The sequence below is a fragment of the Gymnodraco acuticeps genome, unplaced genomic scaffold, assembly GCF_902827175.1.
Source record: "Gymnodraco acuticeps unplaced genomic scaffold, fGymAcu1.1, whole genome shotgun sequence".
NCBI lineage: Eukaryota > Metazoa > Chordata > Actinopteri > Perciformes > Bathydraconidae > Gymnodraco > Gymnodraco acuticeps.
The window spans coordinates 2,627,185-2,642,924 of NW_022992150.1; the positions used below are offsets into that span (position 1 = coordinate 2,627,185).

Here is a 15,740-nt window from a genome sequence, read left to right on the forward strand (position 1 = left end):
CACACACATGAACGCACATGCACAAACAGGACCACATGCATGAGTGGAGAGGTGGAAGAGGTTCAACTGTCAACACTCACGCTATTAAACCAGCGGCACTTCGGTTCCTGAGCGAAGTCCCTACAGACTGAGCTACTACCTTTTAATACTGTTGTATTAAGATATGGAAATACTCACAAGCCTAGACAATATGTAGTTTTACGTCTTGAAACCAATTTGATATTTGTTGACTAGAATATATGCGATGAGCTGTCACATGAGTCACTCTAATGCTTCTCCTAACAGAATGTATTTGATATGTAATTTACATTAATTGCAGAAAATAAATCCTCAAGATGTGATGTCTGCAATGTCTTCTTTTCAACAGTTTCCAATATTACTCTTCTTAGTAGTACCAGTCATGCTTTAGAAACACATGGAAACCTCTGCCTCTCCTAGTGAAGATCATACACAAATCCAGATTAAGGTACTATGGCAAGTTTGGGCTCAAGATTGATTATCCCTTCCAGGTGAGTTTGAACTAATTGAGCTTTAGTAACACAATATGAACAGGATCTCACTATCATGCTGTGACCGATTGGGTCTTTGTCATATTTCAGGCATACTTTGAAGTTGCTGACCAGAGTGGCACGATGTCCCTCGTGCTTTGGAATGAACTTTGTCCAGAGTTTTACCAGAAACTGAGCGTAGGCACTGTGTTGTACATCCAAAATTACTCCTTAAAGCAGAGTTATTCAAACCGCTCACGCCCGCAAATGGACCATCACCAAATGAAGACCTTTCACTCTGTAGGTATGTACACATTTATTCTGATAGGGCGGGGTACTCAAGAGTGCAGCACAATCTTAAATGTAATATCTTTATTTGTATTTTCCCAAGAAATCTGCCTGAACGCTCGCAACCCAACTTCAGTCGTCACTGTGGTCTCAGCAAAGAGCGTGCTGCCTCAGTGGGGATTACCTGAGGTTTCCTACCTGTTCACCACCAGGTGATTCACTTGTCAATCTAAAGTTTAACATTACATTACATGTTACTTGTTCGACGCTTTTATCCAAAGCGACTTACATACTCAATACTGTGGACAATCCCCACAGGAGCAATTTTGGGGTGAAGTGTCTTTCATTGAAAAAAGCGTTGTCATTTATTGAAGGAAAAAAATATGAATTCTGATATTGTCTGAGTTTAAAGTTGCACCTTTTTATGAGAAACAACCCACACATTTAAACCCACCTAAAAATATAAAGGTTAATTCAGTCATATATTGGTGAGATAAAGCATTGAAAAAATAGTTAGTGTGAAGGAACTACATCGCTTCTCTTTGCTTCAACACAAGGTTTAATATAAAAAAAATGTCTCTCATAGATTGTGGGCTTTTTTTGCCACTATAGCTTAAAGTGGACCTATCATGCTATATGTTTTTTTTTCAAAATACCAAACAGATCATGCATTTTAGCCATGCCTCATTTCGCTCTATTTGCTCTTTTTTAGCCCTGTTTTTGCAAGGGCTGAATCTGTGAGAAATCTTCTTCGCTGCTTTTGTGGCAGACTACAGCGCCACCTACAGGCCCAGTATATGTACTACAGCATCTCCAGCGCTTTCGAGCGGCAATGGCCGTGGCTCTCTCCTCCTGATAGGTGGAGAGTTGCCCATATAGGCGGAGCTCCTCGTTCCTGCCATCAGAGATATTTCAAATCTGTATCAGTCTGTATCAGATCCATTTTTAGAGATTTGGGTATGGAGGAAAAGAGAGAGGGTTGTGTTTTCTGACACTTGGTGAGTTCCCTGACACACCGGGGACACATATTCATGTATAAAAGACGTACAAAAGTGCATTTTGCATGATAGGTCCCCTTTAACTTCGTCGTATGTATCCTACAGATTACAGTTGGACGAATTATCCAACAATTCTGCATGTGATGTCATCTGTTTGGTGACATTTGTTGGTCGTGTTGAAAGAGTCAAGAGCAAAGGGAAAAAGGGTAAGACATGTTCTATCTATAAACTGGAATTCATTTACTTTTAACCAAAGTTAATCATTGGAAGAAAACAATTTTTTTTACCTATAGGTCCAGAAAAGTTCTGGACATATCGCTGGATCCATGCGGTGGACGGATCATCCGACCGTCCTTTTATCCTGGAGGTTTTTTCCTCTTCCCAACCGGAAGTCTTCAGTCGTATTTGTCCAAGTAAGTCAAATGGCTTCTATCTGACAGCTCTAACTTGTTAGCATTTTCACTTCATCTGTCCATCATCATCATCTCTTCCTCAGTGACCTACCTGGTGTGCACTCAGATGAGAGTTTGCAGAGTGGAAGGCTCGTTGCCCTACCTCACCAGCAGCTGTGAGACAGAGACGTTCATCACAGGTAAGCACAGCTCTAACAAAGTGGAAGTGATAATGTTCATGTTTTATCAGACGGTAATGCTCACTGTATTTTCTGACTCCACTGCAGGCTACCACAAAGGTCAGCCATATGTGAGTGACCCCAGAGTGAAGACTTTCATCCAGTGGACCAAAACTCTGAAGGACAACGTTGTCCTTCAGAAGACTTCTGTTGGCGGACATTACTGCTACCCTCGTCCCCCGCAGACATTTACCCAGTCCATGGCAGATGCCTCAGGTCAGGAAGAACGTTATTATTGAAGAAAAGTTAACATTTCATGCACTATTTTGTTTGGCCTCTCAGTGAACTATAGTTTTATCTAATTATGCACCGATAAGCTTCAGAACATAAGTCCAGCTTTAATATGAATAATTTTAGAACAGAGCTTGAAATGATGAACTTCTCTTCAGTACTGAACCAAAATAAGAAATACTCAGTTATCTTGTGGGCGGCAGGAATCGGAAAGAATATATGTACGGGACGGTTGGCGCAGTGGTTAGAGCGTTGATCATCAGATCAAGGGGCGTTGGTGAGCTCCAGTTCGAAACCCGCCACTGCGTCAGGCCGTTGTGTCCTTGGGCAAGACACTTTACCCGCATCTGCTCCTGTGGGTAATGTCCACAGTAATGACTCTTACATGTCTAATATGTGTAATGTGTAATTGTAAAGCGCTTTGAGCACCTGTAAAAGCGCTCTAATTAAAAATGTAATGCATTATTATTATTATGTTAGCATTTTCCTCCAGTTTTGCCAAAAGATAGAGGGGATTTGCAAAAGCTTTTCTTCCAAGTTCCCCTTAAAAAGACAATTTACAATCATCTGTTTGATCTGTAAAGTGTAGAATACACCAAGCACATGAATCCTGATTCCTACAGACTTTTTCAAATGTATTTATTTTTGCTCCTTCTTCAGCTCAAGTTCCTCTGGTTGCTGCGGCCGACTTGAAGAAGGAGATGGAGACCCTCCAATATAGGGAGCATAAAAAAGTTGCAATTCAAGGACAGATCGCGGCAGTGCGATACACGAAACACCCCAAATCAACAGAGTCTAGAGGAACAGAGGAGAGAGAAGTAAAGAACATTATTTTTAAATCACCTTTCCAAGAGTAGCGACCATTACCACATTGTTAAATAAGTCAACTGATTTCAGCAGGTGCCAGATGTTGCTCCTGATGTGTGTGAGCCAAACACACAGGACCATCCCTCCACAGCTGAGCAGACCACGGCTCCCATTTCAACTGCTGAGGAAATCTCAGTAAGAGGAATAAAAAGAAGAATTCAAACAAGGTACAACATACCACTCCTGACTCAAATATTTGTAAGCTTAATAGCGAATCTATCATTTATCTTTAGTGGCTGCTAGGAGCACATGTTTTGATTTGATATAAAATGTGAATACATACATGTTTTCCAGAAAAGTCAAGCAGTTCTCCTTGAATCTTCGTAGCATGGCAGCAAAAAGGTAATAATGATCCAGCTGGTAGTATTCATTAGTTATCAAGTTCAATCACTCTGAAAGTCTTCTGTTGGCGCAGAAACAGAAGGAGCTCAGAGATTGAGGAAGAGAAAGAGAGCGACTCTGGATCTGAAGACACTCCGAATGTCGCAGACAGCCAGCAAAATCAAGGTGTGTCATTGGAGCTGCAGTTTGACCGCGATGTACATTTTGCATTCTGATACTCTGATACTGACATGTTTGTGTTTTCAACAGACTCTGATGTCATATCTTGGGAAAGCAGCAGTTGGCCGAAGCAGAAACAGGAAGTGTCTGAATATCTGTGTGAAGGCGGGCTGCACCAGGACAGCGTGTCTCAGAGGTTCACGATTGACGAAAAGGACGTCCTCCTGCAGCGGAGTAACCTTCAGCCGACGCACTGGACCCCAGAGCAGAGTGCGGACACCCCCCCTCCTGTGGTCTGTCCCGGGTTCTACCAAGTTACAATACTAGGTAAAGTCTTAGCGTAAGAATTACTCTGATCTGTGACCCACAGGAAGTTAATTTGAGCATTTCCGTCTCTGAACCTGGACATCCTTTTGCACCCGACAATATATTCTGTCTGAATTATTCAGACACTGAATAGCTGTTTTAAGGAGGCAAAAATGGTTAGTACTTAATCCATGCAGAGTTTCAAAACTGGCCTGAATTTTTTTTGTTGCATTTATTTACATTGTCAGTGAGTCGCTAGACCTGCTTTCAGAGGAAACAAGCCAGAGGTCTAACGGTACGTCCACATGTGCAGCAGTGCAGCGTGCGTTGAAGCTTGCCGGTGGGCGTGTCTAGCGTGCGACCAACAACCAATCACATTAATCTCCCGCCCTGGACACACAAGCACGCGGTTTGATTGGCTAGAGCTTGTACTGGCATATGATTTGATTGGCTGACGCTTCTGTCGAGGCTTGAACTTTTCAGCTTGCCAGCTATTCTCTCTAGTTTAGCATACTCAGCCCGACTCAGCCTGGTTGTTCCTGGCCCTAGAACCACGATATAGTCGGGCCAGAAAAAAGGTGGAAAAGTAGCCCCGGGCCAAAACTAGGCCAAGTGGAAGCGCAACCAAAAACGGGCCCCGCACGGCTCGGTACGCTTAAAGCGAGCTACCCGCTGCAGTGGAAACGCGCCATAAGCTGACTAACGTTAGTCTAATGTTATGTTTATGTTCATGGTTAAACCGTACACCCCAGCGCGTGCACTACGCTCTGCATCAGCCAAACGACTCGCTGCGCCCTCGCTGCGAGGGGGACCCAAGTTCCCATCGGCGAAAACACGTGGGTTTGCTATCCTGGCTCCAGGATGGTGGAATGAGCTCCCCATTGACATCAGGACGGCAGATAGCTTGCACATCTTCCGGCGCAAACTGAAAACTCATCTCTTTCGACTCCACTTCGAGCGTTAGAACTATTAACGAAGCACTTTTATACTAATAAAGGACTGGCTTACCTAAAGCCAGTTGAGTAGCACTTGAAATGTTTGGCTCTATGAAACCTGATGTACTTATATGATTCTGTTTTCTTCAAGGTTGTGTCTTCCTGGTCGAATGTACTTATTGTAAGTCGCTTTGGATAAAAGCGTCAGCTAAATGCAATGTAATGTAATGTAATGTAATGTTTGACTCGTAACGGACCACAACATGAGTTAGCTCTCTGTGCAGTTAGTTCGTTCCGGGTTAGTAGTGGCTAGATAGCGGTGTTCTGCAGACGTAAACTAGCTACCATTCCAGCCAACATTAAATGCTGACAAACGTTAACTAACACACAGCTGGCGCCGCTAGCTAGGTAGCTAACATTAACTACTAACCAACCAAGCACGAACAAACCGCACGGAGAGCTATAAGATAGTTAGCACTACCGAAGTGCACAGAACTCAAGCTGCACAACACACTACACAAACGTGGAATTAATTTAGCCAAAGTTAGTACTTACTTATCATTGTTCCCTCCACGAGAGACAAGGGGGTGCCTCCGCTTGAAATGCTCCAACATAGCTGTTGTGCAAGACTGCAAATAACAATGCCTTTGCGTTTTGGACTAAATTTAAAGTATTCCCATACTTTTGAAGACCTAGGGCGAGATGTTTTTGTTTGGGGTCTTTTTGCAGGGCTTCGTGCGCAATCCTGTGAGGAGGAGGTGGTAGCCGTTTCAGTCTCCATTGTGTTTGAAGTGCGATTGCGAACTGCTTGTTGCTTTGGGTGACCCACGTGTGTGTGGCGATGCGTCGACGAGGAAATCTGTCGTCGGCGAGATTTTGAAGTGTTCACGGACGCATCAGTAGTGCTGTACAGCACTACTGATGCGTCCGTGAACACAGCATTAAGGGGGCGTTTACATACACGTGAGTTGCTGCTGCTGCTTTTTTGCGGCGTGTTGCAGAGATGAAGCACCTCATGAGGAGTTTTGGTCCGAAAAACATAATCAATCTTTCCAAACACCGGATTGACCGGTTTGTGCTCCGTTCATCGGTGAGTGTGCTGCTGTCCGCCTGTTGTACTAAAACCAATTTTTTGCTTTTGTTTGGTGGATTGCAGTGGCGGCCGGCCCATAGGGGCGCTAGGGGCGCCGCCCCACCTCTTAGTGGTTTTTCACATTAAAAAAAAAATATTTAAAAAAGATATATATTTTATATTTTTATTTTTAATGAACAAGGTAAATATCATACAATTGGTATCAGTAAAATGTATAATCTACAATAAAATCTCGTTTAAAATTGTGTTACGATGTCTAAAGTTACTGATAAGTCACATGTTTCCTGCCTGGCCTTGCCCATGGCATTAGTTTATCATTACCGGGCGGAGCCCCCAAGCCAAACAGCAGAAACCAGCACGTTGCAAAAGTCTCAATAGTAAACTGTGCCGCCGAAACATAATTTCAGCCAATCAGCGCCGTCAAATATTTTGGTCACGAGGGCACTCACGTTGGCGCCCACGTTGCTTACGTGACGTGAGTTGTTTTTTAGACTCGTGAGGTGACCAAGGTGACGCAGTTATTAGAATGGTGTGCAGGTGGAGTCGCCGGACCTTCGGTCCGCCACCCAATTCTGTGCAAGAGCTACTCTCCAATCCTTTCCAAAGGAGAAGTTTGGGAGATAAATTGATATTTAAAGACCTTGGACCGGACCAACCCGATTTGTATATATCACAGCAAGCTCGTGAAAAAGACAAAACGTATCAACGAGGCTAGCTGGATATAAACGATGCAAACAGGTAAATGCTATATTTTGTTGCCCATGCTTGCTCTTCAAACAGCCGGGGACATATACGATCTGTTCAGAAACTAGACAAAAGTTAAACAAGTACAAACCACAGACTGTCTGTGTCATGGAGAATACAGTCGCTGGTTTATTTATGTCTGTATAGGCCGTTGTTGTGAGTGTAGACGGTCGGAACATATATAACGTTAGCTTAGCCAAGCTCCATTCAGAAAACAAGCATTCTAAAAGGTTTTTCGCCTGCCGTCTGTCTGCAGACTTGTCAAAGCATTAATTCATAGTTTTTACTAACCGGTATCAGTATGTTGTTACGTCGGCATCATTTAGAAACGTGTATTACATTTTAATCACGGTAAAATATGTTCATTTTGTTGTAGTTGTAGCTCCGGAGCCAGCGCGTCTTGTTTGAATGATGCGAGTAAACACAGCTGGCAGCCGCGGTGAAACTCGAGCGACTAGAGCGATGCGATAGGAGCGTTTAGAGCAGGGGTGCCCAACCTTTTTTGAACCGAGAGCTACTTTTAAAGTTGCCAGTCTGCCGAGATCTACCAGTCCAAATAGAGAGGCGTAGCCATTACTGACAGCCTACTACCAGGTAAATACACACTTCTACTTGTATAAAACTGACCTTTGTACGATTAATACTTCATAAAATACTGCAGATCCTTTATCTTACCTCTTTCTAATCTACACACATACAAGTATTTAACTGAAGTTACACAACAGTGTTGTTGATACAGAGTTGGAGTTTATTCACACGTCACACTACAGTGTGTAATGTTTCAAGAAACATTGAACAGTGCTGCCACATGTGACACAGGGAGAAAAGAAAAGACTCTGAACCCTTCTTTGCCATTATATAAAAATAGTGTTGCTACAAAAGTATAAATTATGCTTACTAATAAGTAGGGATGGGTATCGTTTGAAATTTATCGATTCCGATTTCGATTCCGGTTCTGCTTATCGATTCCGGTTCTTATCGATTCCCCGTTTCGATTCCAAAATTGTAAAATAAAGAGGTCAAACGTCAGAGTGTTTACCGCGACCTATCTTTGGTGTTATGAAGTGACTGAGCTCGTGAAATGTCTACGGGAGAGCGGGGGAGCATCGCTGCGGGGTAACTGTGGACCTCTGTCGCCTGTCAGCGCAACTTATATGATGCCGTTTAAAAAAATGAAGGGCGGTGCCGGCCGTCAGCGTACCGAGCCGGCCGTCAACGGCCCGCTGACGACCGGCCGTTCTGTGATTCTCCAGGTCCGCCCTGTATTCCACCGGGTCACCGCAGCGCCGCGGTGCAGACGGACCCGCTGGAATACAGGGTCTACCGCGTTTAGGAACCGTTAAGCAGAACCGAAATTGTGTATTTTGTATGGGTACCCGGTACCCGGCATTTTCTTATCGGTTCTCATCTGGAACCGAGTTTCGGTTCCCAACCCTACTAATAAGACAACTCAGATCTGAAGCTACACAGGAATCTGCTGCAACAGTGCAATAAAAAAGACAACATTAATAGAATCAAACCCTTTTTTTGTTGCATTTTAGTAGATTATAAAAATAAATGCCTTTTTTTAAAATAGGCTGCAAGCAACACTAGTTTCTTAACCTGAATTGATAATAGACTATAATCAATTTAAGTTTGTATTGTCAGGGCTCGACATTAAGGAACTGCCCGATGGCCCGGGGCCATCTAGTATTTAGCTCGGGCAATGAAGCCTCACCTGCTGGTTGCCCGATCGGGCAATCTATTATGTCAGTCTCATGCAGCTCGCGGATCCAGTAATGAGTGACCCGACAGTAAACTAAACATATCTATAACTAGTTTAGGTAGTTTGAGAGGTAATTAAAATAGCTACGTGTGATATTTAACCTGAAGTGTGTGTTTTGTCCGCTCACCGTTGCATGTGATCATGCAGAGCTGCGTGTCCACTCGTCAGCAGCAGCCGATCTCTCTCTCCCGTCAGATTAGACTTCACTCGCGTGTATGTCCATATCGATCAGATCCAGCTGGTTCTAGCTAATGATATGACTACCTGCTTATTAAAAGACACCTAACAATAAGCGTCGCTATGCAACTGGGTGAGGCCGCAAAGTATAGCGCAGCGTTATGCATTTGTTTACATGCCCACCGGAACCTCGAGGCATTACCAACAGATCAACGCACAATCAACCCATACAGGACATCTCTTTCTCCACATTAAGTGTTAGATGGACTATTCATGTCTGTCACATACTTTCTTGTCTGTCACATACTCTTCTTGTCTGTCACATAAGTGGCGCAACTGAAGCGGTATTGCGCTAAAGGGAAATTATTTTGACCGGACGCTTTGACCGAAGAGATTTAGATTTGCCGGCTAACGGGAACTCGGACGTCGCCATTTTGTGTGCTTGGCGGATGCGCTCGGCTCCTCTCGACTGCTGCTCGGGTCTGCTCGGTCAGCTTCCGGATGAGGAGGCATTCGTTCGACCAATTTACAGTAGATAACATTACAAACATTTTTAACAGGGGCCATAATAGTGTAAATAATGTTTGTTTTGGCAGTTATAACTGAAATGTAATGTTTTCTACTTTTTTACATCTGGGAAGGCATTTGCCTTCATCAGATGGAAAGTGTCTTCTTGACCAACAACTTAAGTATTTCTTATAGCTATGCAGGGCATGCAAGCGAGCAAACACAAACAAGAACAAACAAAAAAGTGAAATGAAGAAATTGAACAATATTATATTGTGGTGGTTCATCTTATAATTCAGTCTAGAGAACCAGACAGCATTTAAGACCTGCAACAATCTAAATGTTCTAGGGGGAGGCCCCCCAAACCCTTCGTACGTCATTTCGTCCGCGTGCATTTTTCAGGGCAATCTCTATTGGGCTCAGGGCCATCTGTAAATTAGCTTAGATGGCCCACAGGGCCATCTCCCAAAATCCTTAATGTCATGCACTGATTCTTATACCATTTTGTGCAATAATTATAATGAATAAGTTCAAACAAACTCAAACTTACAGGCTGATTAATAACGGTATCTAACTGAGTTTTTATCATATCAAAAACCTGTTGAAATGCTACTGTTATTTTGATTACGCGTCGGCAGCCTCCAGGATGCTTCTTTTCACAACTTCGCCGTCTTGAAAGACTTGTGTTTCGCAAGAACGTGATAAGATGCTATGGTTGCAGCCTTGCTCTTGTTGTTGGGCCTGGTGAAAATGGGACTGCTGTGCATTTAGCTGTCCTTCCAGGCCCCTCCCCTTTTGGAGCGTAGGGCAGAATTAGGAGGGAATTCCGTCTCGTAGCGTTTGTTGCACTGTTTTGAAATGCCGCTCCTAAATGACCCTTCTTCGATAAAGCCACGCTCGCATGCAGATGAGACAGATGGACTTTGAATTAGAATAGATGCAAAAATAATCATCCTCCCACTCGGAGTGAAAATTATATATGTTTTGCTTCTGCCATAATTGCGGTCTTGTGTGTGTGCGGACTGTCACTCCTGTTGACACCAAGCGGCCACAACTGTGGGTAGAGCCGGGAAGCCAATACGGAAGTGCCACACACTGCAGTTCATATATTGGCCGATAGGCGATGGCTGCAGAAAGGAGCAATTTCCATAGACCCCCATGTTAACATGCCCAACTTTACAGCAGAAAAAAAACATGTTTCTACCCCTGGCTCCATACATTTTATTATCGATATAGTTAGATTCCACCTTCATGATTATGGATCTGTGAGTGAATTGTTTTCTAACGCAACCCTTTTATTTATATTAGGTCTTAAAGTTTGTGCATAAATTAGGGCGTGGTCACATTGAGTGACGGCTCTGTCAAGTGCTTGCCGCTGTTAGCTTCTTGTCTCTCTGCTAGCTGCTCCGTGAAGCTAGCTACAGGGGACTCTGCCTGCTCAGCTCATCCAGGAAACACAACTTGTAGCCGGCCGTTGGTTGTTGTTCTTCATGCTTATATATCGGACTATTGTGACTCGCTCTGCGGTTAAAACAGACGGTGCATGAATGCGGTTTTGCGGTAAGTGAAATTCTAGTGCTTTATTTATGTGTTAATGATTTTAATCAGCTACGTAATGAATGGTAAGGCTTGGGTTAGCATGTAAGCTAGTGGTAGCTACATCGGTGCTAATGATTGTAATCGTAGCCTCCAAGTTAAAATCATAGACTGTATATATAAAGGTTGCAACGAAATAGACGAGTGTTAAGTGGGATAATACTGTTGAACAAACGGCTTCTGTTTGAGGTTGATAAAATAAGGTTACATCCTTGTAACTTAGAGATATTTTATTATGTAGGTAGAGAACTGTATGCATCTAAGGTTAATTTAAATTGGCTATGCTCAAGTATGTAGACAAGCTAATGTCGAAGTAGTGTATGTGAAATCAACCTCACAATAAGATGTTAACGTCACCGTCATCTGAAGAACGAACCCAAACCTTGTTGTTTTTATTAATTGCATTACCAAATGGGTATCAAATAAACAGTAAGCATTGGTAACACAACTCCCAAAGTTACAGTAAAATAAAAAGGCCCCTGACTCGGACAATACACAATCCAACATGTTCAACAGAAGAGAATCAGTTATATTGTTTGTACACATGGTACTTTACATATATATCTATATATATTTTTGTTTAAGGTGTCCAGGTGATGCAGACAGGCTGGACCAGAGAGTGAGAGACAGAACTGGACTCCTCACAGCAGTGAACTTCAGCACAGGTACAAAGACTCTTTTTTCATACTGTACAAAAATCAAGAAAGATATTGGTTTTAAATGAATGAAGTATTGACTTGAATACACTGATATACATTCCATTAAACAATACTAAATACTAGATCACCTACACATCAGTTAAGTTGAGGGTATTTTCCATGCAAAAAGTTACATTTAGATGATAACAAGCAATATGACTTTGTCAGCTTTCTAATTTAATGTATTGAAGGCAAAGATATTTAACACATAGTGAGAACTGCTACTATTTATCTCTCAATATTGTCTGTAAAAAACGTGGTAAAAGGTATTCTTTCAGTGAGACAACAGAGGAAGCTTCTACAGTTGCACTACGTTTTTGATAACAGTTAAATATTATTTTGATAATAACATATATTTCAATGTTGATGAACTTCATACTGTTCATTCATAATCTGATTGTCTTTGTAGCTCATTGTTGAAATAAAAAAAAACATTACAATTACAAAATAATTATATCTACAGCCCCTAAACACACAAACACACCGCTTTCATAAATAACACACTTGTTCTGCAATAATATGTTTTATGTTTCCTGTCATTTTTGTTAGGAAAGGACATGCCTGAAAGACACGACATTTTCTCCTTCTCTGAGGGTCAAGAAGAACATCCAAGAGGAACATTAAAAGCTGATGCTATGAGATTTTAAGACCAGTACAGGACATTCACTAAGAAACTACTTTTATTGTAAAAACAGTCAGCTGATCGAATGCAGCTATTTCCACATCTACACTCCATCCGCTGATTATTTCTATTTGCCTCACTTTATGAGCTTCACAACATGTACCTTGTTTTGCAACGTCACAAATAAATGGGGCCAATCTTCAGTCAGATGTGAATGTGTAATCTAACATTTTCAGTAAGAATAATGGACAAAAGGAATGCAAATACAATTTATTGAAATGTGAACCAAAAGTTAATCAACTGTTTTAAATAAAAAGCACATATGGACAGAAGGTGTAAACCTATTAAATGTATTAAACACATTTAGTCAAATAAAGTGACCGACTAAGCCTGTGCAGTTGGTATCAGCTTTGCCCAGCATGGGCTCCTTCATCAGCCCTGGTCCTCCTCGCAGAGGAAAGACCCTCAGTCCTCTCCAAACCAACAGAGAGGACGTCCATCACACGGAGGTTTCTCCCTGAAGTCTCTGCAGCTCTCTGGACGCCAGGCTGTCTCAATCCGTCCGCACTGAATATGAGAGGGGGGAAATGAAAATAATAAATGCTTTAGACAATAAGAAACATAAAGTTGACTGTTGAGTTGCTCAGTTTTTTTAGATTGTCAATACTATTACTGTATAACTAATATCTCAGGTTAAGAGGCACATTCAAATAAAGATTGGTCTTTAAATACATTTTGTCTTTTGAATTGTTTGTCTAAAGTCAAGGATCTAGAACTGGTACTTAGTTTTAATGATATAGTCTGGTTATTATGCTGTTTGGAGGAGGCCTCACAGGTAAGAGCGCTAACTAGCTACCATCACATGTACCTTAGCTTGACTTAAATGTATTAAACGTATAGTTAAGTGATATCAAAATATAAATAACTAATGTCATGCAAACATATTAATATTTGCTTGATTCCAGTGTTGAATTTAGCACAATTGCATACAAACGTTAAGGGGTTTTAAGATTCTGAAGTATTATGCTAAAAGCTCAATAACTTAGATTATTATTTATAGTTTTGCTGAATAGTTTCATGTCCGCTTACCTTAGAAACGTAAAATGCGACGGCAGCGTGCAGATGGGGAGCATGTTAGCTTAGCTTGGTAGCTTCAGCTAGCTCTGGAACTTCCAGCTCGGTGGCAGGAGGTCCCGCCTCGGCTCCGCCTCTTTGCCCTTATTTGGAGCAGGCGGGAGTTGAACTCTGGCGTCACTGTCGAGCCGTTAGTGGCCGACTCCGCCTACTAAGGGGTTCACGGCAACTCTGCAGAATCCTATGGGTGACGTCACGGACCCTACGTCCATTTGTCTATGGTTGACACGGACAACTGAACGTTAGCGAACGAGTGCATGATGAATTGGAAATGGGGGACCCTGATGTAAACAAGACGAAAGTCTTTCTCTGGTCTGCATCCCCTTAACAATTGTATGTTTTGAGCTGTACTGTACTGTACCCGATATACAAGCTGTTAATAAACTTTTCAATCAATCAATGCACTGCCCACTGCTCACCAGCCACGCCCCGACACATGGGGTCACGCCGGCCAATCACAAAGCTTTGATGCGTTCAAGTGCATTATTCTGGCACAGGAAGATTATGTTACAGGACATTAACGATAAAACAGAATATTGTTGTAAACGCCAGCCCTCCACGGCTTTATAACATAGCATGTACTTAGCATAGCACTTGTTTGATTTACAACTTTTTTTGGGGGGGGGGGAAGCACAGTTAGTATATATATACCAGCACCTTACATAATAGCTACGTTCAGTGGCGTACTGGGACTAAAAATCAGCCCGGGAATCTCGACCGGCCCTCGTTATCGCTAGTAAATTGTCAACGGGGGGAGGGGGGATTGCTAGTGAATTTTCCGACCGGTGTCAGTACCAGATATGTTCGGGCTACCAGATATGTTCGGGTGTATTTCCGTCGCATCCGTCATCCGTCATATCCGTCATATACTCACCTCCCTCTGCTCCCAGCGCTATGCTACCACACACCGGCCGTCTGCGGAACTGCAGCCCGAGGAACTCGGTACAGCTTGTTATGTGTGTGTACTTGTGCACATAAATAATGTTTCTAATTATTTACAATTAAAAAATATATATATTCTACGTTACTTTAGCCAACACTTTTATAATATTAAGCCTGATCATGTCGTTGAAAGCAAGTACAGATGTTCTCCCTTTTCCACAGTTCTGTGTGAACTTCATCTAAGGCAGATGCTTTGCTTCTGCACCAGTTTAGCAGAAGTCTGTTTTGTAAGACTGGTTTTGTTGCAGTCTGTTCATGCTATGTGTTTCTTGCGTAAGACTATATACACACGGAACACATGTATTACAGGGCTGTACCCAGTGTGCTTCATAAAACATTTTTGAAGCTTATTTTTTTAATTAAGCCGTTTCCATGTTATAACAGCATCTCGTTAAATCAATATCGGAAACAATAATTGTTTTTGTGGTTATTTAAATGTATTTATGGTGCTGTTAGAGTGCTTATAGACTGACCCGTTAATACAGATGCCCCCCCCCTTTGTGTGCGGTGAGCTGGAGAGAAGGCAGTCTATTTATTTTGGTGAAAAAAAACCCCTAACATATATGGATTGAATCAGAATATTGTGTTGGATCAAAACATATTGTACATTTTGAGAATTCTTACATCTATTACAATACATTTTGAGCTTTGGACAATGTTTGGATCAAACGAGCCAGAAACAACCTTAAGCAGCCACCACTGGAATATTATTGCAGTAATATTATAATACTAGTAGCCTTATATTAGTGTAGCCTAATATTGATCGACAAATATTTAGAAATAAATCTGGTTCTGCCTGCCTGCCTCATCGCACTATGCCCTGCTGCATTACCATGTATAGCATGGGTCGGCAACAGGCGGCCCGCGGGCCATTGTTGGCCCGCCAGCAATAATATTTGGCCCGTAATTTTGAGAATCAAAAAAAAAATTATTTTGATTTTTTATTATTTTTTTTATTATTTTTTTTACAACATAGGACCGACACATCAGGGTTTCCGTTAGCCGCCGATCGATCGGCCGCCGGTCATTATCGGCCGATATTCACTCTTAATAGTTTGATCGGTGCTCTCTATAAAGGCCGATCAGGAGAGCTGGATCTGATCGATATGGACATAAACGCGAGTGAAGTGTAACCGGACCCGAGAGAGAGATCAGATCAGCTGCTGAGTCTGATGGAGACACACAGCTCTGCATGATCACCTGAAGCCCCGCCCACT

General features: G+C 42.3%; 1 protein-coding gene across 1 annotated transcript; it reads left to right on the forward strand.

Moving 5' to 3' along the window:
* The first annotated feature begins 17 nt into the window (after positions 1-17).
* Positions 18-14,990, forward strand: LOC117538437 (RPA-related protein RADX-like). Its single transcript, XM_034204122.1, is given in 16 exon segments — positions 18-51; positions 368-391; positions 394-509; positions 600-792; positions 880-988; positions 1,880-1,980; positions 2,068-2,187; positions 2,271-2,366; positions 2,454-2,621; positions 3,297-3,454; positions 3,537-3,670; positions 3,798-3,845; positions 3,919-4,010; positions 4,095-4,331; positions 11,713-11,733; positions 14,980-14,990. Coding segments are annotated over 16 exon segments (1,662 nt in total).
* Positions 14,991-15,740: the final 750 nt, after the last annotated feature.